The sequence below is a fragment of the Ctenopharyngodon idella genome, chromosome 13, assembly GCF_019924925.1.
Source record: "Ctenopharyngodon idella isolate HZGC_01 chromosome 13, HZGC01, whole genome shotgun sequence".
NCBI lineage: Eukaryota > Metazoa > Chordata > Actinopteri > Cypriniformes > Xenocyprididae > Ctenopharyngodon > Ctenopharyngodon idella.
Window position 1 is genome coordinate 32,823,515 of NC_067232.1, and position 25,986 is coordinate 32,849,500.

Sequence of the window (25,986 nt, forward strand, 5' to 3'; positions counted from 1 at the left end):
ACTTATGGTCAACAGAATGTCTAAAGGGGACCATCAAAATAAAGTGTTACAAAATTAACTTCCACAAATATATAATAAATCAATAAATATAAATGTTTGCTGTCCCTACAACAAAACAGCAGTCTTTGCATTGAAAGCTCCAATTTTGCCTTCAAGCTCTAAATTCACTTCCAAGAGTGAGAATAATTTGATTATGTTGAGGCGATGAGATAAGGTTTCCAACATTTATTTGCTGCCAAGATATTCTCTTAATTTCCTTTTCTTCTCCAAAAGTTCTTCAGTAACCTTAATTTTGAGCCTGCGAGAAAAATCCAACTGCTCTTTGATGATCCGACGATCTCATTAGTTTCCTGTTTATTCTTGCAGGAATTCACTTATTGCCGCATTAATATGTATGAAGAACAGTAATTGTGTTTGCTCTAATTTTTATTTGTGGATAGCAGTGAAATGTTAAAACTATTTAAATCTGATGGGAGAACCGAGATATTTTAATTAACTACGTTTGCAGTGGTGATGGGCAAAAACAGCTGCCCACTGACAAGGCACAGAACCTCATCTAAGCAAACCCTTTATTAATTACTTTTTTGCATGAAGATGAGAATTTTTTTGGTGGTGTTGTTTTTGTTAATGAGTGCTGTAGGCATATATTTAGGGCTGTAACTTGAGAATGATGCTTAATTGGATGGAAAAAAGGGATTGATCTTTTGAGGGTGTCAATTTGATATTTTAAAATGTTGATATACAAATTTCTGTATTTAATTTTAAATGAGAAAAGCCATTTAACGCAGTAACTAAAGCAGATTTCGCTCCCCTAGTGACGTAGGAAGGGGATCTTATCATAATATTACCGTCCCTTAGTCTGCATGTTTCCACCCACGGCGCCGCCATTTTGTTTTCGCAAGCGACAACGGTTTACCAATTCTAAGGCCATGGCAACACTTCGAGCAAAGCAGACAAGCACTGAACACTATTTAGAGTCCCAGACTCAGAGGAGAAGAGAGCATTGGATTTATTATATTTTCACTGGAAATCCCCCAGGGCTGCTTTAGAGAAGAGTTGTAGTTGTTGTAGTAGAGTGTTGTTACCATGCTGTCATTTTACACCGGACTGCTTCACAAACGAGGGTCAATTCAACACTGGATTTGCACAAAAGATTAACAAGACGGCACATGCTAGTCGATGAGTTGAATCAACTCCACAGCAACTACATAAATTTATCCACTAACCATTCAGAAACGTCCAGTTTCATTCTAAAAGTTGTAACTTCTTCCTGAGTCTCTCCATCAGTGTCGACTCCGGTTTGAACAATGTAAGGCTGAACACCGTTACTGACAATCCTCATTTTGGCTGCGTGAGATTCTCCAGCTTTGTTGTTGTTGAGCAACCGAAGCTCGAGCTGTTAAAGCTCCGCCCTCTTCTGGAAAGGGAGCCGGGAGCAGCAGCTCATTTGCATTTAAAGGGACACACACAGAAACAACGTGTTTTTGCTCACACCCAAATAGGGGCAAATTTGACAAGCTATAATAAATTATCTGTGGGGTATTTTGAGCTGAAACTTCACAGACACATTCTGGGGACACCAGAGACTTATATTACATCTTATAAAAGGGCATTATAGGTCCCCTTTATTATAAACTAATGATTAATGAAGGCATGAACTAATAAAGAATAAATAAAGAGTTAACCTTTACTATGTCCGGAGTCATATGGATTCATGCGTGAATAATGACAACAATAACTATATGTTAGCACATGTTTGATAGTTAATGCATTAATTAACCTTTAGGTGGAAACTAAACCAAACAGGCTCTATAAGTATAAATGAATAACCAAGAATAAACATCTGCGACTTCTTCATAAACATCACTGGATGGTACATTAGTTTGCCATCATTTACATGGAATCTTGTTATCTAATGTAGAAAATACTAAATACAAAAAATGACCGATAGTTTCACTAGATAAGACTCTTATTCCTCGTCTGGGTTCATGAAGCTGCACTGAAACTGACATTTGTACCTTCAACCCATTGAACCCCAGTGAAGTCCACTATATGGAGAAAAATCCTGGAATGTTTTCCTCAAAAACCTTAATTTCTTTTTGACTGAAGAAAGAAAGACAAACATCTTGGATGACATGGGGGTGAGTAAATTATCAGGAAATTTTAATTCTGAGGTGAACTAATCCTTTAAGGTTGTTATTCAGGCATGAATCCATAGTTATAGTCATCAGGTGCATGCTATCTAAGCAACTACAGGCAACTGCATCTTCAATTACCACAAAACATTTAAAATCTAATAAAATCAAAAGGCTGTCATTTCCGCTTCTAACTTAATTACCAAACTTGTAGTCTTGCCAGGAGGCTCAGTGTTTGGTAATGGGTCCCATCTGGCCGAACACTCACTGTGCCTCTCAGAGCTGCATCCTTTTTGATAAAGCTGTCTGCATTTATCAGCAAATCCTTGGAATTTTTCAGACTTTGAGGTTTGAGAATAGTACATATATCAGCAGAGAGTGCACATCAGTGACCACTAGTAGTGCAATTACATCTGCATTTTCTTCAAGCTTTATCTCTCCTGAAAGCAGGCTCTTTCTCTTTCTTCGCACCCCTTTTTTGTATTGGATCTTTTGATGCAGCTGAATGATTAATCTGGTGCTAATGTGTTTCCTTTGTGTGCAACAAAAGAATGTCAATCTTCCAGTGGTCTTCTGTGGTTCAGTTGCCCTGTTTTAATTTACACTCTATAGTAATGGGTGTCTACCCTTATGTACAGCCGCTTTTTTTTTACCCAACTGGTCTATTAAAGGGTTAGTTCACCCAAAAATGATATTTCTGTACTCAACCTCATGTCGTTCTAAAACCTGTAAGACCTTCATTCATCTTTGGAACACAAATTAAGATATTTCTGATGAAATCCGAGAGTTTTTTTTTTATCTCCCATAGAAAGCAATGAAATTACTACATTCAATGTCCAGAGAAGTAGTAAAAACATTGTTAAAATAATCAATGTGACTACAGTGGTTCAAGCGACAAGAATACTTTTTGTGCACAAAAACAAAACGAAAATAACGACTTTATTCAACAATTTCTTCTCTACCCTGTCAGTCTCGTACGCAGTTGATGCACTGAACGCAGTCCAGCGCTTCCGTGTTTACATCTGAACGCCCGCACAGTATTGGCCGACTGTAATGACTCATCACACGAAGTGGGATCCATAAGCAGGCTTTTATTAACAATAATCGTGGTCAGACAGGCAATGGTCAGATAACAGCAGACGTAATAACGGAGGGCAGACAGATTCGTGGTTGTGAGACAGGCAGTAGATCAGGGCGGGCAGAGAACAATCACAGGTCAGAAACAAAGCAAATAGTCCAATGGGCAGGCAGCAGAGAATCGTAAACGGGAATCAACAGGGTCACAACAGGAAGGCAAAACAACAAAGACCGCTCAGAAATGCAAACCGTAATAGTACAAGACCTCGCAAAGAGGACTGGTCTGGTGACAGTTAATATAGGCCAGATAACAAGCTTCAGCTGGATGGGGTAATCAGTGCCAAGGTACGGGGTTGATGGGAAATGTAGTGTGTGTGTGTGTGTCAGTATTCGGGTGAGGGTGCCCTCTGATGGCCAGAGGAGGGAATCACGGAGTTCGTCTCTGTGACACCGACGCTGTTCACGTGAGCAGCACGATGCATGCGTGTGATGCTGACACAGAAGTCGGCCAATAATGAGCCGGCGTTCTGACGTAGAACACGGAAGCGCTGGACTGCGTCTTCAATGTAAACTGCGTAGGAGAATGATGGGGTAGAGAGGATATTGTTGAATAAAGTCATTATTTTTGTTTTGTTTTTGCACACAAAAATATTCTTGTCGCTTCATAACATTAAGGTTGAACCACTGCAGTCACATTGATTATTTTAACAATGTTTTGACTACTTTTCTGGACCTTGAATGTGGTAATTTCGTTGCTTTCTATGGGAGATAAAAAAATATATATATATCTTTTTGGATTTCATCAAAAATATCTTAATTTGTGTTCAGAAGATGAACGAAGGTCTTGCAGGTGTGGAACGACATGAGGGTGAGTAATTAATGACAGAAATTTCATTTTTGGGTGAGCTAACACTCTAAGTGGTGGCACGTACAATCACTTCCTTCTTTGGGATAAAAGAGTTCTCTGGATGTAGAATAGTTACTGTTCCCAATGATCAGCAGCTGTTGCACAAATCCCTGTTTATAGGAATCTTAGTATCAATTTGTTTATTATAATAACTAAGGGTTTTCTTAGCTTAAGGGGTTTGTGCAACTGGGCCTAGAAAAACCAATACAACTGATGCAGTTTGACCCATAGTTGACAATCATAATGAACTTATTTATGAAGCTCCAATTGTATACAGACTGTAAACCTATTATGTTTGTTTCTTTGTACCTGTTGTAAATAAGTGTGACAGCGAGAGCAATTACTATCCACTAATTAACCATGTAAAATCTTCTGTTCTCAAAGGATTGTAAATGAAAAAAAAAAAAAAAAAAACAATAGGCCTACATTGTATGCTTGAATAAGGCATTTAAATTGAATTTGTCAGTGTTTTTATTTTCAAACAAGATTCATAACACCTTTTCCTTGGTTGAATCACACATGCATGGTCACTGATTGATGCATGAGGTAAAACTTAGTCTCAGTCTCAGACGTCACACCCGCGGACCGTTGGCTGAACGTCTGATGCACATGGCACACTTATCTGGAAACACTTCAGGAGTTTTGAAGTCATCTTCTGGTTGGTTGAATTTTACAGGATGTCCGGGAGATGTGTGTGTCACGTTCTTTAACGGTCTGCCTAGAAACAAATGCCGTGACGCCAAACCCCCTCATAGAAGAAGAACGCGGTCGTGTTTACAACTGTGACAACAAGCGCTTATCAGGATCAACTAAACGCTTTATTTTCAAAAATATGTGAAGTTTACGGCTCCATTGTTGCAGTAAATTTGCACAACGTTCATGAATGAATAAATTATTAGATGCACGCTGGTCCGTTATGGCAGGAAAATCGAGTTTACATTTTCACGCCCCTAAACATGACGTGAAGCAAAACGAACTGTGATTGGTTGCGTTACATGTCAGTCAAACATCCTTTTTTTGGATTTTTTTTTTTTTGGTTAGTGGATTTTTTGACTCTTTTACTCAACTTGACTCTTTTACTCAAAGTCACAAGAAGTATCTACACATCTGTAAATATCACACTTTTATATAATTCTATAGTAATATAACAATGGCACAGATTCAAAATTCCTAGACTTCTAGTGATAAGGGAGACCTAAAGGTACTTTAGCTTTAGCGTTCTCAAAGTGACATCCAGTCAAAATACATACCTGTCTTCGATTTATTACAACACAAATCTAATTGTGTGAGGTGAATCTTTTCAAGACCGACAGGTTTGCTTTTGCTTCTCCTTCATCTTTTTCATATACACTTTTCATATACACATATACACTTATTGTCTTTAAGATGTGGTGATTCAGTTATTGCTCTTCGAAGTAAAAATATTCTCTATGGCTCTATGTTTTTAGATGTACCATCTGAATTCTTAACATTCATGAAATGTTAATAAAAGATAAGGTAATAAAAACTTTATTAGATATATAGAACACTGACAGAAAACACTGTTTTTGTTTTATTTCTTTTAAAAAGAGACGCCCCCCAACTCACATCATCATGCATGCATCACTGGCAAGGAAATTATGAGTTGCCCAAGGTTACAAAGTAAATAATTATTCATGCTTAAAGTTTTTATTGGAATATCACATGTGGTTGGATGGTTGCATTTCCTATTAGATGGGAAATTAGTGTACATGACCGTAGTTACACATTTGAGTGGAGGTTTGTTGCACCATTAGGTGCTCTAATAAGGCCAATAGTTTGAACAGAAAATATGGTGTCTTTAACTACTCTGCACTTACATCACAGTAGTACTGTTGTGCTATTCTATAGGCCTTCTTGAACCCTGATTATATCGTATTTGTATGCACAGGAGAAGTTCTCGCAAAAATTTCTGCATAATTGACAACACGTGTGTCACAGTCTCGCCAGGCTCCTCTGTCTCGCACATCCAACGATCACTCTCACCTGAATACTGATCACCTGTTTCTCATCAGCACACCAATCAGGACCTGTGTAAAAGCACACACCTCACAGTCACTCTTTGTCTGGTCTCCAGTATGGATTACAGGCTACTTACCCACTCTACTTACCTGTGAAGTTCCCTTGTGAAACCCTTGTGATGTCCTTATGATACTCCAGTGATCTCCTGTAAGCTATTGTTCGGAGTATTATATTTACCCATCTCCTCGCCATACTCCGCAAAGAGGTGTGTGTTCTTTCCACTCGCCCAAGGATAGTCATTTGCACAAAACACACCCACAGCTCTGTAAGGGCGTTCTGCACAACCTTTCCTTTACAACCTTTTTTTACTCTCAGCAAATATATGATCCTCTCTTTCACTGTATATGATGAAATATATTTAAGATTAAATATCTAAGTATACAATTTTATGTTTTATTTTATGATATAAATTTGATGATTACAGATAAATAAGCACCCAGATGTGGGGTTTTTTTCCTAAATACATTTTAGTACGAATTGTTCGTAGGCAGATTTCGCACCCAGATGGTGAATGAGACCCACTGTTTTTGTAAGGTCAAAGTGATGTGATTAATTGTATAGTTTTAAACATTGTACATTAATATTTTTAGTCATTGAGAGTTTTATAACTTGAGGCAACATGAGTAATTGAAGGCTGGTTATGCAAGCAAGGTAGACTTCATGCAAATGAGAAGCAATGCACCAATGGGAGGGCAGACAGTCAGTCTCTAGTTCAGCAGGAACACCTAGCACCCAACAAACAGTACAGTGATTTGGCAACCTCCGTCAATGTAATCACTGTCAATGAAAATGTGATCCCCTGGTTAGGAAAAAGAATATTGTGTGTCCTACCATTGTTACAGAGAGAGCGCATAATTACTTTGCAGAATCCAATGTGCAAATTTTAGCTTAGATGCCTAATTATTTGGTTTCACACCTTTATCAGTTTATGCTTGTTAATGCAACAGAGCTGGAGTCCAAATCTCCATTCATGCTCATTTATGGTAAGCAGTAGCTGCAGAATCTCATTAAAAGACATTGTTAATGTAATACAGAGTTGAAAAATGCAAGAGCGAGAAATCTATCTTGATTCTTTTACGTTACCTCAAGTTGCCAGGGCAACAGGTTTGCAGAGGGCAGGAAAATAAGAGTGCTTGCAAATCCCATTTTTATTTATGGTTTTCGATGGAATTCAGAGAAATCCAAGCTCTGTTCTGTGCATTTAGAAAGACTAGAATATTTTTCATACCGTATGTGATGAATTATACAACGATTTCTTTATGTCCCAATGTCTACAAAACGATAATAATATGTTTGCACTTATACATTTTACCTAGAATAAATGAGACCATTGTTGAGCATGGAGTTATAAAAGAAATGTAAAAATACATCCGTAAAAAAACAAACAAACAACAACAAAAAAAAAAATGTATAATGTACTGGACATTATCCAGTAATTTTATGGACATTTCTGTTAACCCTAAAACACAACACAATGATGTATAAAATTCAAAATACAGATAAAACACCTGTAAAAAAAATAAATACCAAAAAATTCAGTCAAATTAATACAATACATTGTGCCCTATTTTTACTGATTTTGGTAACACTTTATAATAACTGCACACTATGAAGCATTAGTTAAGCATTAGTAAACAGTCAATTCATCATTTATAAAGCATTAATAGACATTAATAAGCAGTTTATATTTATACATCTTATTATTTAGACATATAGTAATAGTTACTCAGTGTTTTAATAAATGCTTTATTAATACATATTCCTACTGTAATTCATGATTAATTCAGGTAGTTATAAAACATTTAGTAGTGGTCAGTTAACTATTGTTGTGAGCTCATCTAAAGTGAGCGCTATTCATGCCTCGTAAAGCTTTTATAAAGGAGATTTAAAGGCTCAGTGATCTTCTGCACTGCTGTTCTCTAATGTTTTAAAGTTAGTGCTGAGGTAGTTTTGACACTGTGAAATATTTTATTACATTAATAATGTTTTATAAAAACATTACTTGTTGTATTTTGGCACTCCTGTAATCCAGTGTTGGCACTGGTAAAATTTTATTCAGCAATGTTTACACTTTACAGAAATGTATTTTTATATCAGATTGATTCATTTTACTGCACAGTTATGTTTTCTGGAGGAGTACAGAGATTTTTACTTTCTGTGAAATTGCAGAGGTTTACTTTTAATTTTATATCTTATATATTCCTTGAAATAAATATTTCTATGTTCTGTATCCTATAAATCTCCTTTATAAAAGCTTTACGAGGCATGAATAGTCCTCACTTTAGATGAGCTCACAAAAATAGTTAACTGACAACTACTAAATGTTTTATAACTACCTGAATTAATCATGAATTACAGTAGGAATATGTATTAATAAAGCATTTATTAACACACTGAGTAACTATTACTATATGTCTAAATAATAAGATGCATAAATGTACATTTAAATTGTTTATTAATCATTTACTTACACTTTATAAATGATCTTATGAACCACTGACAACTCCTAAATAACTGGTTTGTAAATAATGTAATACTTAATTTAGAAATTATAAATTGATCATTAATAAAGTATGAAAATACATTTATTAAACACATTATAGATATGCTTATAAATCAAGAACAAAGCATTTATAGGTGTATTTATAAACTGCTTACTAATGTCTATTAATGCTTTATAAATGATGAACTAACTATTTACTAATGCTTAACTAATGCTTCATAGCGTGAGTTATTCTAAAGTGTTACCCAGATTTTTTTTTTAAAGTGTAGCCCAGACAATTCATTTGGAAAGAATTGAAAAGAGACGTCTGATTTCAGAGTTTAGTATTTTGCAAATCTGAGCACATTTTAAGACATTATTGAGATCTTGTTTGAAACTTGAGCAGACACATGTCAGATTACTGGGGTATTTTGTATATTAGAAGGATTAGACTGCATTTGCTATCTATTAAATATCACTGCTGTCAAGGACACACTTTTTAGATATTAAAAAGTTCAATTTTGTCATTTCCTGCTGTATATGGTTTCTTACAGAACTCTGCATTTACTTTTACTCTATATTTTATTTCTCTCACTTCTTGTCTTAGTTGCTTTCTCTGGCTTGGGCTTTACCTCATTTTACTTGGCGGGCAAGCTGCAGTGCTTCACAGATGCCGGACGCGGGCGCAGCTGGCGTCTCTGTGCCATGGTCCTGCCCCTCTACAGTGCCATGATGATCGCCCTGTCCCGCACCTGCGACTACAAGCATCACTGGCAAGGTCAGAGGTTTGCAGCAGTGTCCTACAAAAGCACACAACTGCTCAGCTAGTGTGTGGTCATCTGACAGTCAGAGATACTACATTTACACTATAGAAATGGTTTATATCGCAGCACAGTGAATTCAACCATTAAATTAAAAGCCTTTAGGTCTTGTAGAACATAACAATGAGTATACATGGTTTGTTGGAGTCACTTCTTCTTTGAGATAGATAAGCATCAGAAATTGTTTGCAAGCTTTAACATCAGCTTTACAGCTCACTGGCCTGCTTCTAGATTTTTTACCCATAAAGCTATCAATCATGTCTGTGTATGATCTAGAATCACCCTGGCGCACAGCCATACTGTCACCATCAATAACAGCCTCAGACAGGGTGTAAAGCCACATGATGTATCCAATGAGAAGTCTGAATCACCAAAGGAAGCATGACATGATATGATGGAAAGGGATGTATAACCGATACAGAGGAAAAGAACACAACATGGCCTATTGGTTTTCAGAATTCTTTGTGATTGATATATTTCCCAGTATGGTTTTATGCTATATCCTGGTCCATAAACAGCATGGACACTGAGGGGAATGTATTTATCCCAATATTCAGATTAGTGGTCAGTCATGCTTGTCAATGACCACTTGTTCAAGTTTTACATTTAGTCCCCCAAACCTTGAATAATTGCTAACATTTATTGGCTTTATCTCACCGTGCTCAGACACATGCACAGTTTTTAAGCTCTGTTCTAATTTAGTTGAGAAATAAACATAAATGCAAGTACACTAATTCAGGCAAGAATGCTTAGTCAACACACTGCAAGTGTGCAGCCGCAAACAAACCGGATGTGTTATTATTCATGTACCTAGCTTTAAAAATGTTGCAAGTTTAACTTTAATTTGTTCAGCAAGTTTCTAATTGTTACTTCGCCATGATTTGAAAGAGAAAACTGATCGAAGCAGAAGACACTTAGTGCTAATTGTGTAGGCCTGTTTTTGGTCTTACCCAAAACAGGTCACCACATGCATTGAAAATCTTTCTCTTCACCACAACTTTCAAATCTCATTCACTCATAAATGTGGTGCTTGAAATGTCAATGGTTTTGGGTGTTGGTTCACTGTCATGTTTTCATGTCTTTTATTTTGAAGTTTTCTGGCTGTATCCGAAATCACATACTTCCCTACTATATAGTAGGCGAAAAACAGTATATTCAAATTACATTCACAATACACACATTCATACTATATATAACATACCTTTTAGCGTTCGCTAAGTAATTACTTATTCAAAATAAGTGCCTACTCAAGAGAGTATGTGAATTGGTGTGTTCGACTTCATCTGCGGCTGGATGTAACCGATCAGCGAGCGTTGCCGCTTGTAATCGGGGAGAAGCTGAAAACGGAGACACGGCGTCTGACACTTTCTGCTTCCCGTAGTGACGCTCCCGCTGTGTTTGTATACTTTATCAAAACTTTATAAAATCCACAGATGTTTCAGAGACATTTTCATTCAATACTTTATGTACTGCTTAATTCAGCATAAGAATAAAGTTCAACATAAGCCTATACTATTTAAATACCAATGAAATTAGGTTTTTTTTTATCAGTTTTATTTTGGTAAACATGACACAATATAACATCGTGACTACATTAAAAGAGCTTTTACTGTTATAAAAATACATATTTGTGAGCATTAGTGGAACTGAATAAACAACGTGATTGTTGTCATGCGGTGAATCCGGCCAATCATGGAACAGCCGTCTGCTCTCACGGGACTTTGATGCCATACGTCACAGTGATGTCGGACAAAATTTCTAACGGCATGCACTGCTTCAAGTCAGCAGCTGATCGGTCTGCACAGCTCTGCTTGAACAAGCCTTATCTTCTTGTTTCTTGTCATGTCATGTGATTCCCTTGCCCCTCATGTGATCATGTCATGTGCTTCTTTTGCACTGTGTCTTTCTCTCATTGGTTCATTGTTTAATTGCTTAAATCTTGTGTTAACACTTCAGTATAGGGAACACATATAAACTATTAACTACAACTTTTCCCTCAATAAACTCCTAATTTACCACTTATTAATAGTTAGTAAGGTAGTTGTTAAGTTTAGGTATTGGGTAAGATTAAGAATGTAGAATATGGTCATGCAGAATAAGGCATTAATATGTGCTTAATAAATACTAATAAATAGCCAATATTCTAGTAGTATGCATGCTAATAAGCAACTAGTTAAAAGACCCTAAAATAAAGTGTTACCAATCTTGTTAGTCATTAGTCTTTGTGTATATATAGCCCTCATGTTTCCATTGTTTCTTGTTTAGCTTTGTTTCATGTTACTGCTGTTGGTTAGTTTGTTTCCTGTTCATGCTTAAGTCAAGTCTTAATTTATTTTGTATTTGTTCACGTTTTGTTTGAATAAACTGCACATGGGTTCGGACTATTCGCCTCCAGTGGTCCTTTGTGACAGACAAATGAGGAGTTCTGTTCACACTGAGTTATTTTACGATACTTTTTCGGGGCTTTTGTCACCTTTAGAGCTCCACAGCATCTGTACCCATTCACTTTTATTCAGGACAAGAGCAGCATGAACAATATCTCTTTTTGTGCTCCACAGAAGAATGGAAGTAATTTCCATTTCTGACTGAACTATTCCTATGTGTCATTCTAGCATTTTCAGAGAGAGCAGTGTGCATTTTGAAAAGTTACTCATAACTATTTACATTATTCAATTACTTATGTCCTTGTGATTCTTTGTATTTAAGAATAAAAAAGTGAAATCCTTGAAATGAATGACAGCAGAAAGGAAAGTTTTCTTCTATATAAGCAGCTGGCCCTGTTAATTATCTCCAGAAAAGTGTGCATGTCCTAGATTTTATGTTGCTAAACTATAAATATGCATATTAACACTACACTTGTATATTTATTTATACACACTATATATATTTAGTTCCCTGTCACCTCATATGGACACATATCATTCAAACAACCGCAAGCAGATACTTATTAGTGTGACTTTATATGGACCTGTCCCCTAGGGCCCGCTGGGTAGTAGAACAGAACTAATCTGAACAATAGTGGCATGGACCATTAAACTTGATGGGTCCAATCTGGTCCAAGTAAATACAAGCTGTGGACTCATATAAGCTTGCCCTGTAGCATAGTGATCTAATGAGTGTTGGTTTGTTCCAGGGGCAATATTTCAGTCCATCTTCAAAATTACTTTTCAGTCATTTGATTTTAAACTGAACTTTTTGGAAATTAAATAGCTTTGTGGTGTTTATATATGCAAGTTATACAGCTGTGTGTCAGTGCGCACTGCAGCTCTTTTAACAACCCCCAAAATGGCGGTGGTTAACTGCTTCCTCTTAGGGTGGCATTAAACCAAAAACCATTTAGTGGATTGTGTTTGGTGAAGAATCTTAGGTCAGTAGCAAAACATTAGTTTCTCTGGGCACTAAAAGACCCAAATCAGTAAAGCTACCATTGGATATAGAATAGCCTTAGGGTAAATAATGCCATTGTCTCCTAAAAAGCTGTATTTGCTATAAAATGCAATCTGTCACAGTACTGTGGTAGAAAGGAATCGCTCGAAGACTAGGAGTCCAAACAAAACACTCTTTAATATAATCCACTAGGAAATAGATGGAAAACACAGGAGAATCACAGGGAACCACATTGTACCTCTAACTAAAACTAACACCAGACAATGTGAGAACTAAACCTAAGAGTATAAGTAGAGAGACCAAACAAAAGAACTAAATGATGAATACCTTAACAGAATAATCAATCAATTCATAACCAAGGAAACCAACAAGCAGAGAATGGAGAAGTATAAAACCAATTAACAAACTAACAGTGGATACTAGAACAGGAAAACTAAATCAAACAGAATACAAAACATGAAACTCAGACTCTGACAGTACTCCCCCCTCCCACAAGGTGTGACCTTGCGCCAAATTAAGAAGAAAAATAGTCCAACCGGTCCGACCACAACAAAAGAACTGGGGGCACTGGATTTTCGAGATGAGGGAACTTGGAGTACAGGAGACTTGTATAATAGAATCCCCCTCACAAAAAAAAAATAATAATAATAATTCTTGGGTGAAACTACAGGCATGTGTGCAGCCCACACACACCCAAATGCCAGTGCTATTATGAACAGCACTGCACCCTCTGAGCTTGACTCTGAGATCTGAGCGAACATTGGGCTGAGCTCTGGTTCAAGGGCACTGGGATGAGAGTGGGCACTGGGCTGAGCTCTTGGATGAGAGTGGGCACTGGGCTGTGGTCAGGCGCTGGAGCCATCACTGGACTCTGGTCACGGGCTGGAGCCATCATTGGACTCTGGTCAGGGACTGGAGCCATCACTGGACTCTGGTCAGGGGCTGGAGCCATCACTGGACTCTGGTCAGGGCTGGAGCCATCACTGGACTCTGGTCAGGGGCTGGAGCCATCACTGGACTCTGGTCAGGGGCTGGAGCCATCACTGGACTCTGGTCAGGGGCTGGAGCCATCACTGGACTCTGGACAGCCATCATTAGACTCTGGTCAGGGGCTGGAGCCATCACTGGACTCTGGTCAGGAGCTGGAGCCATCACTGGACTCTGGTCAGGGGCTGGAGCCATCACTGGACTCTGGTCAGGGCTGGAGCCATCACTGGACTCTGGTCAGGGGCTGGAGCCATCACTGGACTCTGGTCAGGGGCTGGAGCCATCACTGGACTCTGGTCAGGGGCTGGAGCCGTCACTGGGATGTACTCTGGGGCTGGAGATGCTGAGGGTTGTTTCTTCTTCCTCAGCCTTCTCTTTTGGGCTGAGGTTAACGTGCATCTTTGACTGAGCTCTGAGGGTTGAACAGGATCTGGACAGGGCTCACAAACTGGATTAAATTCTGGAGTGGGCTCATGTGCTGGTATGGATTCTGGAGTGGACTCTAAAAAGGACTCTGAAACATCTAGGAGGAATTCTGAGACAGGTTCAGGAGTGAGAATGATTGGCACCAGGAGGGCTGTAATGGGCTGGGGATAATGTAAAAAGCTGGCATTGGTTTTTTCATCCACCTCACCAACCGTGTAAGGCAAACCAAAGCACCTCAGTACCAAATCAAGATACTGCTCAAGCGTCATGCTAGCATCTCCCACGGGTATGACAGGCCATAATTCTGTGTCCAATCCATTCCAAAATAAGTTTATTAACTCTCCCTCAGTGCATGATGACAAGTGGCAGAATTCAACAAATTCTTGCACATAGTCCTCAGTCCTCTAGTCATATTGGTAAATTGAGCACAGCTTCTCCAAAATCAAAGAAGACATTGTTGTAAATCCTTACTCTTTCTGGTCTAGTGTTCTGTCACATTACTGTGGTAGAAAGGAATCGTTCGAAGACTAGGAGTCCAAACAAAACACTCTTTAATATAATCCATTAGGAAATAGAAGGAAACCACAGGAGATTCACAGGTAACCACATTGTACCTCTAACTTAGGGTGCTTTCACACCTGAGTGACCAACGAACCAAATGGTATTGTAATTCATAATAGGAAATGTGTTATATTAAAAAAGCAGTAGTGTCTGATTCTGTGAGTGAGCACATTAGTTATCACAGTTGAAGACCGAAAGAGCACCACTTCATCTTAAAATGTTGTGTAATTGTGCTTCTCTGTCCCAATGAAGCCTTGATTCCTGCTCTAGCTCCATTTTAACATTCGTTTGTTTGCATGTGTCTTGACACAGTTAGCCTCTAGACAGCACTCAGAGATCCAGAGAAAGCGTGTTTGAATTTGCTGCAGTATTAATAAGAATGTAGTATATTATATAACAGCGGGAATGACAGCTACATTTGTATAGTCAGTGTTTGCGTGTGTAATAAGCACTTGGAGCGAAACTTATCACTCATCTTGATGGATGATGCAGAGGAATCTCTGACAGATAAGAGGACCGTTGTACTTGCATATGACTTGCGTGAACACACGCTTTGAAAGGTTGCCTTGTGAAAGTGAACCGAACCAAGAAGAAAATGCAACATTGTAACAAATTTAGTCCCTGTTTTGAAACAACACAAACAATCTATACAGTAGGTGTGAAAATGCCCTTAGACTAACACCAGACAATGTGAGAACTAAAACTAAGAGTATACATAGAAAGACCAAACAAAACAACCAAATGATGAACACCTGAACAGAATACTCAATCAATCCATTACCAAGGAAACCAACAAGCAGAGAACGGAGAAGTACAAAACCAATTAACAAACTAACAGTGGATACTAGAACAGGAAAACTAAATCAAACAGAATACAAAACATGAACCTCAGACTCTGACACTATCCTCTTTCTGTGTGTGTGTGTGTGTGTGTCTTTATTATTCATGGGAATAACAATAACAGAATGAAAACATATTGTTATATTAAAGACCAGCAGACCGTTAGAAAGCTAGCTATATGGATGGATGAGATTTATTGTGACTGTGTCTTACTTTGTGAACTTTGAATTGTTTCTCACAGATGCATTTGTTGGGGGAGTGATCGGCCTCTTCTTTGCCTACGTCTGTTATCGGCAGCACTACCCTCCCTTCCTCCACATAGACTGCCACCTGCCCTACGCTAGTCTGGCTGCAGCGACCGCCCACAACATGCCAGCCTCCCAGGATCAACCTCTGCCCACTGATAATGCCACCAGCCTGCCTCTGGAGGGCATGACCGAGGGACCAGTATGACTAATAGAGTCACAATCCTCTGACCCCCTACCACACCAACGTGGTATGAACCACACTTGACTGACACTTGCACATTCCAATGAACTGGACCATCCCATTTCATTTATTTCTTCTTCTTCCTCCTCCTCCAGTCATTAAGCAGAGTTACAGCTGCTGTTCTCAGATCTGTTATGCTTAATTTAATTACTGAATATTAGTATTGGCAAGTTGGAACCTGGTGCAAGAATCTCTCTCTAACAAAAGTACCATGTAAAGTCTCCAAGTACCATGGCAAGGTATAAAGAGTACCATGATACACAGAATTGGTAATCATTCAGTGCCATTATATATATTGGGTCTTGTATAGCCAACTGAGACTTTTTTTTTTTTTTGTAAGGGCTGCCTATGATCCAAATAGCAAATCGGTGCTCTGAGAGATGAAATTCTTATTCTAAAAGGTTTCATTCATAAATCTGTAATCTCGGATTGAAATCCCATCTCATCAATTCATTATTTGCACTGGTTTTCTTCATCTTGTTTTGTGTTTATTCAGTAGCAGGTGTACATGCATGTTAACATTTTTTCCACGTGTATCATATTAGAATGGAAGGACAGACTCAGTAGTAAAAATACCAAGGCATTACATCAAATGATCAAACCATGGATTTTGGACACTGAATTATAAGTATATATCATGGTGTAAGAAGTGTCCAAATTGCCATCTTATTCCTATTTAATGTCATTGTACATCGTTGTACTATGGTATTGCCACAGTACTTTTTTGTAAGGTTGTAGGACAAGATATAGGATGATAAAGTTACCTACGACATCCCAAATAAGGTGTGCGGCATATAGTCAGGAGCATGATTTGGTTTTTTAAAACAATGGAATGAAAAAAAAGTTAAATGATCGGTCTAATGTCTGTATTATAGGGTACATAATATATTCCCTCTCCCAAAGATCCATCTTAATGATCCATCTTTTGATCGAATGAGCCACATTGCAGTTATTACTTTGTTAAATTATTTATTAGAAAAAGGATAGCTTTGATTCCAAACTCTGTATTTTTTTTATAATATACTGAAAATAATGTTTGTTCACCAATTGTATTGTTGCTGAAGTGTAGCATCAAGCTCACAGCTGACTGGGCCGTCTTTGAGATGACGTGCAGTTTCGACACTTCCAGTGTAGACAGGCTCGAAATCGTTGAATCAAGCTGTGACCGGCTGTGACACGTCATCAGCTACTTCAAAGGTAGATACGGCACTCATGGCTTAATACAATAATATACCCATAATGCATCTTTACTGACTTCAGAAAAACTTTATCTCTGCTAATCTGTTGTATTTTTATTCACCTTATGTTTTAAAACTGGTTATTTATTGAATGTCTTTGTGGACTGGTTGTTAATGGCAACTTGCCGATAAATATTGACCTGCTGCACTTCCAGAGATCATTGGCCCATGACATTGACAGTCTCCGCCACAGACACTCCCTCTCACTGCATTTCTTCTTTTGCTCACTTTATGTGACGCTTTATTTTTCCTCCTCTATAGCTTAAAGGTTTATTCATTTTATGTCCTTCAACCCACGCTGTTTTAAAATGCTTCCTTTTCATCTTTAAATTCACTTTTAACTGGCATACTGCTAATACAGTTTTTGAAAACATTGCCATGCTAATACCATGGTAATTTTTTTAAGTACCCGGTAATATGGTATATGAATATTGTAATCATAGAATACCATGGTATTAGCACCTGATTACTGTACCATGGTTTTGCCACTGTGAATATTAGCAAAGTACTTCTCCAGCTTTTGTCTTATGTTCTCCTTGTTTTGTTTTTTCAATCCAGTCAAACTATTCCACCGTTTGATCTCTACCTGTTCCATTATCTGCTCCTTTTTGTTTGTTTGTTTTATCATCTTTATCCATCCATTCTCCAAACTGCTTATCCTCTGTAGGGATGCTGGAATCTATTCCAGCGCCTCAGGTGGGGATTGGAAACACCCTGGACAGATGGCCAGTCCATCACACACACATACACACACACGCACGCACACACATACGTATGCACTCACAATCACACCTACAGACATTTTAACATCTCCTATTCATCTATGCTGCATGTCTTTGGATTGTGGGGGAAACCAAAGCACCCGCAGGAAATCCAAGCAGACCCAAGGACAACATTATTATCATTATCTTCATTTTTATATTTTCGCTCACTCATATATTTTCCCTCATTCAGATTTTCATAAGCTGACATTTAATATCCTTGGTATGATTAGAAACTTGATTACAAGGAGGTAATGTGAGAACATGGTGGGAAAATTAAGCACTTCTGTAATCACAGCAATCTACCAAATCTGTAAGCTCACAGTATAATTGTTCCTATAGTTCATTAATTCATCATGACCACCAGTATTATTGGATTATAAGTCTGATCTTACCTTACCCATTTTAAGGAATAGTTCAACCAAAAATTAACATTCTGTCATTATCTCATCCTAACCCAACAACAAAAGGATTATTTTGAGGATTCTATGTTATTTTCCATTCATCCACACTTCATAGTTAATACAGCATCCTGTCGCCAAAAAGGATAAGCACAAATTATATTTTTTGGTCTTTTGCTTGAATGAATCTTCCCCTTTTGAAGTCCACGGTCCGGACAAAATGAAAGCATACAAGTTTTAAAAAACAGATATAAGGGTGCGTAAATAATCACAGAATTTGAACTATTCCTTTAATAATGAAAAAAGTCAATAAAAATGAACCATTTAAAGGAGTAGGCTACTTCAAAATGGGCTTTCAATAAAACTTGGCTGCTTATGGAGTAGAAAGGTGGAAAAAATTGAAATTGGTGCTATATCTGACTCGAGAAAACAGAGAAAAAGGCTGCTGTCTTCCCTTTTGAAAAAATAGATAGGAAAACTTCAATACCCATAATGCACTGGGCATGTTGCCATCCAAGGCCACTCCAACCAATCTGGTATGGATATGCTTACCAGAGTCAAATACCACCTTGTTTTAGTAGGAAATACTTCTTAGCAAACTTTTAGTTATAATGTAGTTGATTCGTATTGTTCCCGGGTGGAAGACTACAAAGAGTAAACGTTTAGCGGGAGTGAGTTACTTTGGGTTTCAGTCAAAGATCCAGTGCGTTGTAAGCAGCGACTAAAGTTGACAAAGAATCGTAAATATGGAAAGAACACTGCGACGAAAAATCTGAAAAACCTCTGTGTTTGTAATCAATATTTTCAATCTGATGATCACAAACACAATGTTTTAGGCTACACGGAGGGGAAAAAACTGAAAGAAACTGCCGTTTTGTCAGTTCCACCCGAAGCAAAATGCCATCGCGTACAGGTAAGAAAGTTGTTGCCGTAGTGTAGACATAGTACGATACAATTTTCAGTGATAAACTGTTTTCTTAATAACCCTCTGTTGATCCGACTGTCCAAGGGCAGGGATACAAAAATGCCGAAGTATAATCTGTAGTTTTCACAAAAGCCCTGGAGCTGTCAAAAGTCTGCCGAGTGATGCGTTTTGCTGAATAAACGTGAAATAAACATAAATTTCTCGGTCCAGGTAACAGAGAGAATGAGTAAACATTGTTCATTTACATAAACTTCTGACATTGTAACAATACAAAGCAGTTTGAAAATCATGAAGTTACACTTTAATGCATACCAATTGTCTAAATGGATTCAATATTACTAAATAGACATATTGCAAACATTGAATTAGGCTTTGTTGCAATGTTGCTAAAATTGCTTTAAAAGTTCCTGCATCTAGCATTGCTGTGTTTAATGAGGAACTAATAAAAATTACCAAACTGGAGTGTTCACCGCAGTATAAAATTATACTCTTCAGCCATGGACAGGTCTTTTCCTCTTTTTTTTGGAGCACTCTGTCTCATCTGCCATCCCCTGATATCATTGGCTGTTTGTGCTGTATGTACAACATGCTGTGCACATTTCTCTATGTATTTAATATCTGGAGGACCTACCACATTTGCCAAAATATGCAATATCCATTCAGAGCACACTGTGTGGGATACATTATCCCATAATGCGATGCAAACCAATTGACCTTCTGTTTCCGAGTTACGAGTAAACTCAAAGTGATATAAACAATGTTAGAATCTCATTCTTGAGAGATTAGATCACAAAAATTGGATTACAAATTAAGATGACTGAACAACTCTTGCTGAATTAAACATGCAGTGAGTTCATGTGACAACAATACAGAGTATTACAGTTTGAAGTGTTTAATACGGTATACTATTTCTCTATAACTTAGTAGGCAACATATATTATATACTGTGTGTGCAGTAATGTAGTACACAGAACACCATTATTTCTTTCACGTAACTACTGAGTCAAGAAACCCTCGCACAGCTGTTCTATCCAACACAAACTGAATCTGTTTATATGAAGCAGACTCTGCCCACGCATCTTAATTCCCTTAACATATGTCGCAGAAATGATTCTCAGCTTATGTCAAAAGTGTTTCATTAATTTTAATGAAACACTTTTGAACACCTTTTCATTAACTTTGATGAAGATGGAAATGATCTCTTTAATATAGATGACCTCATATAGTCGTGTAATGGTAGCAGAGGACAAAATAAGGCTTGTGAAGTTTGTGAAAACAATCTATTTTGTGTTTCAGTAGCAAGGTCAGCATGTTTAATATCTTGCCAGTGTTTTTCCCCTGGAAAAGATGACGATTGATTAGTTTAAGTATGTTTCATACACCTTCTTGCTGGATTTATTTTTGGAAGTGGAAAACAAAAGCATCACCCAAAGGACGTTTCCCTGAGGGTTTGGCAACACAAATAGCAATGCAAACTTTTTCCCTGGTTGGCATACCTGATTTTCATATTTTAGAGAACAGTTGTTGTATCTTTATGTTCCAGTTCTGAATGTAATAAAAATAGCATTGAAAAACAACAGTAGTCTAGAGCAGTGGTTCCCAAAGTGGGGGTCGCGAGACATCGAGGGAGGGGTCGCGAGATGATTTCCAGAAATAAAAAAAATAAATAAAAAAATTTAATGATTAGAAATAGCATATTTTATGAATAATTGTAACAAAATACTAAAAATAGTAGTTAAATTAAAAACAAAAATCATGCAAATAAAAAAAGCCATCAACCTTTCGATTTTCCTTCCCCTCGACCGTGACTCCTGAGGTGATTACGACAGATTAACGACATATTGGCAACAGCATCAGTTGCAGCAGGTCAATTTACATCACCATGTTAAACATTCAGACATGTGCACGTAGGTAATTCTTTAGGCTTTAAGCTTTGGATATTATTTTTTGTCGAAATGAAACGTTGGTTAATATCGACCAACACAGGGAGGCCAGCGGAGGAGAGCGGAGAAGCACCACCGTCATGCCTCTGCAGTACATATGCAGCATCCATGGCTGTTTATCACAAACACAACATTTACTTATTTTTATTTCAAATCCAAAAGTTGTTACTGAACATGGCGTTTCAGCATTGCGATTCTCTTTGTATAGCTACACTATATTTCATAGTCACGTTTAAACGCACTACATTTAAACGTTTTATTCAATTCATTACTTTATATTTATATAAAGTAATACTTTTGATTTGTATATTGATTTATATATTTTATATACTTTCTATACTACACGCAAGTGGCAAAACATTTAAACGTAAGCTTTATGTTAAATTCACAAACATTTTCAATTAAAACTTAAAATAGACAAAAACAGGCGACTCTCGTCTTTTCTTTCCTTTTAAATCTTTTTGCAAGAAATCCCTCAAGTCATAAAGAACTTTGTTTTTCCACCTTCAAGACGAGACGAGTGCTATCTTTATGTCTCCTTGTTCACCTAAATGCCAGGTAAGGTGCCATTTTCCTTGCTTTACCCGAGGCAAAAAAGCCATGTGTTGATTGTGTAACAGAGACTTTAAATTATATGCATCTATGGTGAAATTACTAGTTTTTCGCGTCAATACATGTTTATTTTAATGCGAACAGTGCGTTATCGTTTTAATTCAACGCGGTGCAGCGCAGCAAAAATAGACTGTGCGTAAATGATCGCTGCACTGCTGCAGACGCACCGCTCCTGGAACGCACATCCGCGTGCAGTGTGAACGCTCTAATCCGTTAATATGGGCACAGAAAAAAATACGCACCGCACGCGCACTGCAAACAGAGTATGTGTGAAACAGGCGTTAGTGCGTGTGCGTCATTGCGCACAACGTTTGTATACTTTAACCACCTCCGAGGATAGTGGGGGTCGCGAGACACTGGCATGGTTATTTTGGGGGTCGTGGGCTGAAAAGTTTGGGAACCCCTGGTCTAGAGATGCTAAATGCAAATAAAGTTACATATTATAAAAAATGTTTAAAAATAATTTTATTTAGCATTGATACTTCATGTTTTTGTTGCACTGCCATCACACAGAAATGATCATTTGTGCTTAATTTTCATACAAAGAATGTCACATTACTTGTATCACCATCTGTATTTTATCACGACTATACATAATACATTTTCTATTTGCATAATAAAATCTTTTTTTTTTTTTTTTTTTTTTTTGAAATGTGACCTAGACATGGTCTTGTGAGATACACCCAGGCTAGAACGAAAAGCGCAAAATAACTTTAATAGAAAAATGGCCATGATCAAATAAGTATTAGAAAAAGCTTTCTAAGTAATACTGACTTAATTATCTTACAATTTGAGCTTCAAATGGATTGTTTTAGATCAGTGTTACTCATCTTTTTTTATTCTCCTAGGACGTACATCATCTATACAATTACAGCTAGGTTATTAGAGAATATATGTACAAATTAAAACATGTACAGTGTTACAGTACAACAAGAAACCCCTTCTGATTTAATATATAAATGGGAGATTCTTGCATTTAGTGCTTTGGAATGTATCTATCATATTATATAATGTTTTCCTTGGTTTTCTTTTGGGATCTGTAACCCATAAAAAAAGAGAATGTTTCAGAAGTAACAAATTTGAGTCATGTACATAATGTGATGTGTTGTGCAAAGATCTTTTTATATGTATTTGCAGATTTTCAAAATACATACGTTTATGCAGACATCAGGATATTCTAGTTTCTACGGCAAGTCCTTCTTTTATACCCAACAAATGTTTCATAGTTGTCTTTTAGACAGAGGAAATTAAGTCTCTAATATTCCACTGTCATTGAACACGGCATGCCAATTCCATTTGTGACAAACCATTTTATATGGAGAAGCATGCCTGGCCTCAAAAGCACTTTGAATTGTATTTTGATGATTATACTTACATGTGCAAATTATTGTAATCAAACAAAGAAGTGAATAAAGAGAAGAAAATGTGTTTAAGGTGGTATTTTTCTTTCGACAAAGGCACCAGAGCAGCCTGAGTGTTCCCGCTGGAGGTGTTTGTTGTGATGCATCACACTTTTGTTCCCATCTTGCAGAATTATGATGCAGACATTTTCAAATGACAGCATAAAACATTTGTTACTAATTACATTCTTCAATATTGTGGCAGCAGTACAGGTGTTTTTAAAGTAGTGTAGCTTTTTCTGGCTAATTCTTCCAGTAATGTGCAAACAAACTCTGCAGTGTTGTTTTTGAAGTCTGAGCTGAGGGAATAATCACAAACTCACACAAGTTTGATTCTGTCATCCTGCTTGTTCATGTATTTAACATTTTAATGAACTCTAATGCAATTAAATGTTTAATAAAGGTTGGTTTAAAGCACTTATTTAATGTCATTTTCCGTGAACTAATCTAAAGTGATAACTATTTACAGTTAATACATTGTTAAAGCATTATTCAACTCTTTACATATGAGCTAATTAAACAATAACACTTAGTTAATTACAGTGATAATGAATGAAGAACTAACTATTTGTAGTCTATTAGTTTATCAGTTTATAAACTATTAATTAACTATACATTAATAGTTTGCAAATGATTTGTAAATAATTATAAAGTGTTAGCGAAAAAATGTAAGTTCAGTTTTATATAAAAAAGATGAATGTGAATCTGACACACAATGTTTTAAGTTGACTGTTGCACATACCACTAAAGTTCAGAAATGAAATGTCTGGAGAGTTGAGAAATGACCTTGGTGCTTTATTGTGATTGAAAATAAACCATCTACACAAAACCCTACCTTAAACCTAACCGACAATGTTAACAGAAGAAAACTTGAGATCAAATGCATATGCTGAAGCAACCATGCAATTTTAGCTTGCTTTATCGAGTATCATGACGACTCATGATTTATCGCATGTGCAGTGCTGTACCAGGTGAGGTATCGAGCAAGTTTACGTCAGGAAAGCCAAACATATGGAGCTGGTTATGTGATGAAAATGTGAAAATGTATTAGTTTACAAATGATGCACTATGTGTTTTGAGGTCATATATTGTGAAAAGGAATGTTTTTGATGTTTCCCTGCCATTAGTGTTCATTTCAGTTGGAAATTGCAGTAAAATGTATGTGTAGGTATGTAGTTTTGAACAATATAGGTGGATGTATGTTTATCCAATGAGCCTATGTTGCTTATATAAAGTAATTTTCATGTAGTTTAATATAGCAATTAAATGTATGATTAGCTTGTAGCTTGACAAGCTAGAGTTTCAAAGCAGTTTCCTCAAAACTGATGTGTTTATGCAAGAATTTTAGGACACTGTTTCTAATTCTTGTCGCATCATCATACTTTTTGCCCCGATGTCAAGTTATAATGCTTTTTGTGCCATAAACAGTCACACTAAAATTTTGCATTACCATTTTCAAACCCTCATTACATTGTGACAGACTTATACAAAAATAAGCAGTGAAATGTGCTGCACAAACTGAAATAATCAGGGATCTTGTTAAAAATAAACTTCAGTCACTCATTTCTAATGCAGAGATCCTTCAAAAGGACACACACACACACGTCCAGAAACAACAAGATTTGACAAACGTTTCATCTGGTGTTTAAAAATAAAAGCACGTATTCTACCTGGTGCTAAACAGAATAGAAAGAACAGAAACTGTGCTCCTGAGCCCAGCACCGCATTCATAGACTACAATGATTTTAAATTTTAGGACACTGTATATCACTTGTCAGATTGGTCTGGTGCATTCTGTTACTTTTTCAGTTACTTTTGCTGAAAAGCAGTGCATGGAACAGTTTTGGAAGTATATTGATTGTTGAATTTGCTAATGGTGTTGCGCAGTGATACACATCTGTTCTGTGAAGTGGTTTGGTGAAGTGGTTCGGCACTGTTATTGACCAATCAGCATCAAGGACTGGAACTATTCATTTTATAATTCATTATTCAATATAAATCATAATTTCTTCCAGGTTCTACGTCAGAACGCCGGCTCATTATTGGCCGGCTCCTGTGTCAGCATCACAGGCATGCGTTGTGCTGCTGACGTGAAAAGCGTTGACCAATAGACCCTTTTCACATTTCCTAGTTTCTCGAAGCAGAAGTCATCATAGTTGGGTAAAATTCTATGGCAATGAATGAGAGAATACATTAAATATATTTTTTGTGTTCCCAAGTTCTCTAATAGCAAAAGAACAACTCGACAACAGTGTTTCAAACAACAACTTTCAAAAAGATGAAAAAAAATAGAGAGAGATCGATAACGGCAGTCAGAAGAGAGAAAGATGTCAACTTTACTGTCACTCCCATAATCGCTGTATTAGAAACACTCTCACAGCAGCGTTAACTAGTTTTTAGTTTTATTTAAGTACTGAGTACTATTAAATATCTACACTGAACAAAATTATAAACGCAACACTTTTGTTTTTGCCCCCATTTTTCATGAGCTGAACTCAAAGATCTAAGACTTTTTCTATGTACACAAAAGGCCTATTTCTCTAAAATATTGTTC

At 37.1% G+C, this 25,986-nt stretch overlaps 1 protein-coding gene across 1 annotated transcript in view; it reads left to right on the plus strand.

Annotated features, from left to right (window-relative positions):
- Positions 1 to 23,460, plus strand: part of plpp4 (phospholipid phosphatase 4) — a 131,323-nt gene extending 107,863 nt beyond the window's left edge. The window contains exons 6-7 of the mRNA XM_051916212.1: positions 9,249 to 9,419; positions 15,905 to 23,460. Of these exons, the coding sequence (XP_051772172.1) occupies positions 9,249 to 9,419; positions 15,905 to 16,116 (383 nt within the window). The 3' untranslated portion in view covers positions 16,117 to 23,460. The remainder of the gene's footprint in view (positions 1 to 9,248; positions 9,420 to 15,904) is intronic.
- The last annotated feature ends 2,526 nt before the right edge of the window (positions 23,461 to 25,986 follow it).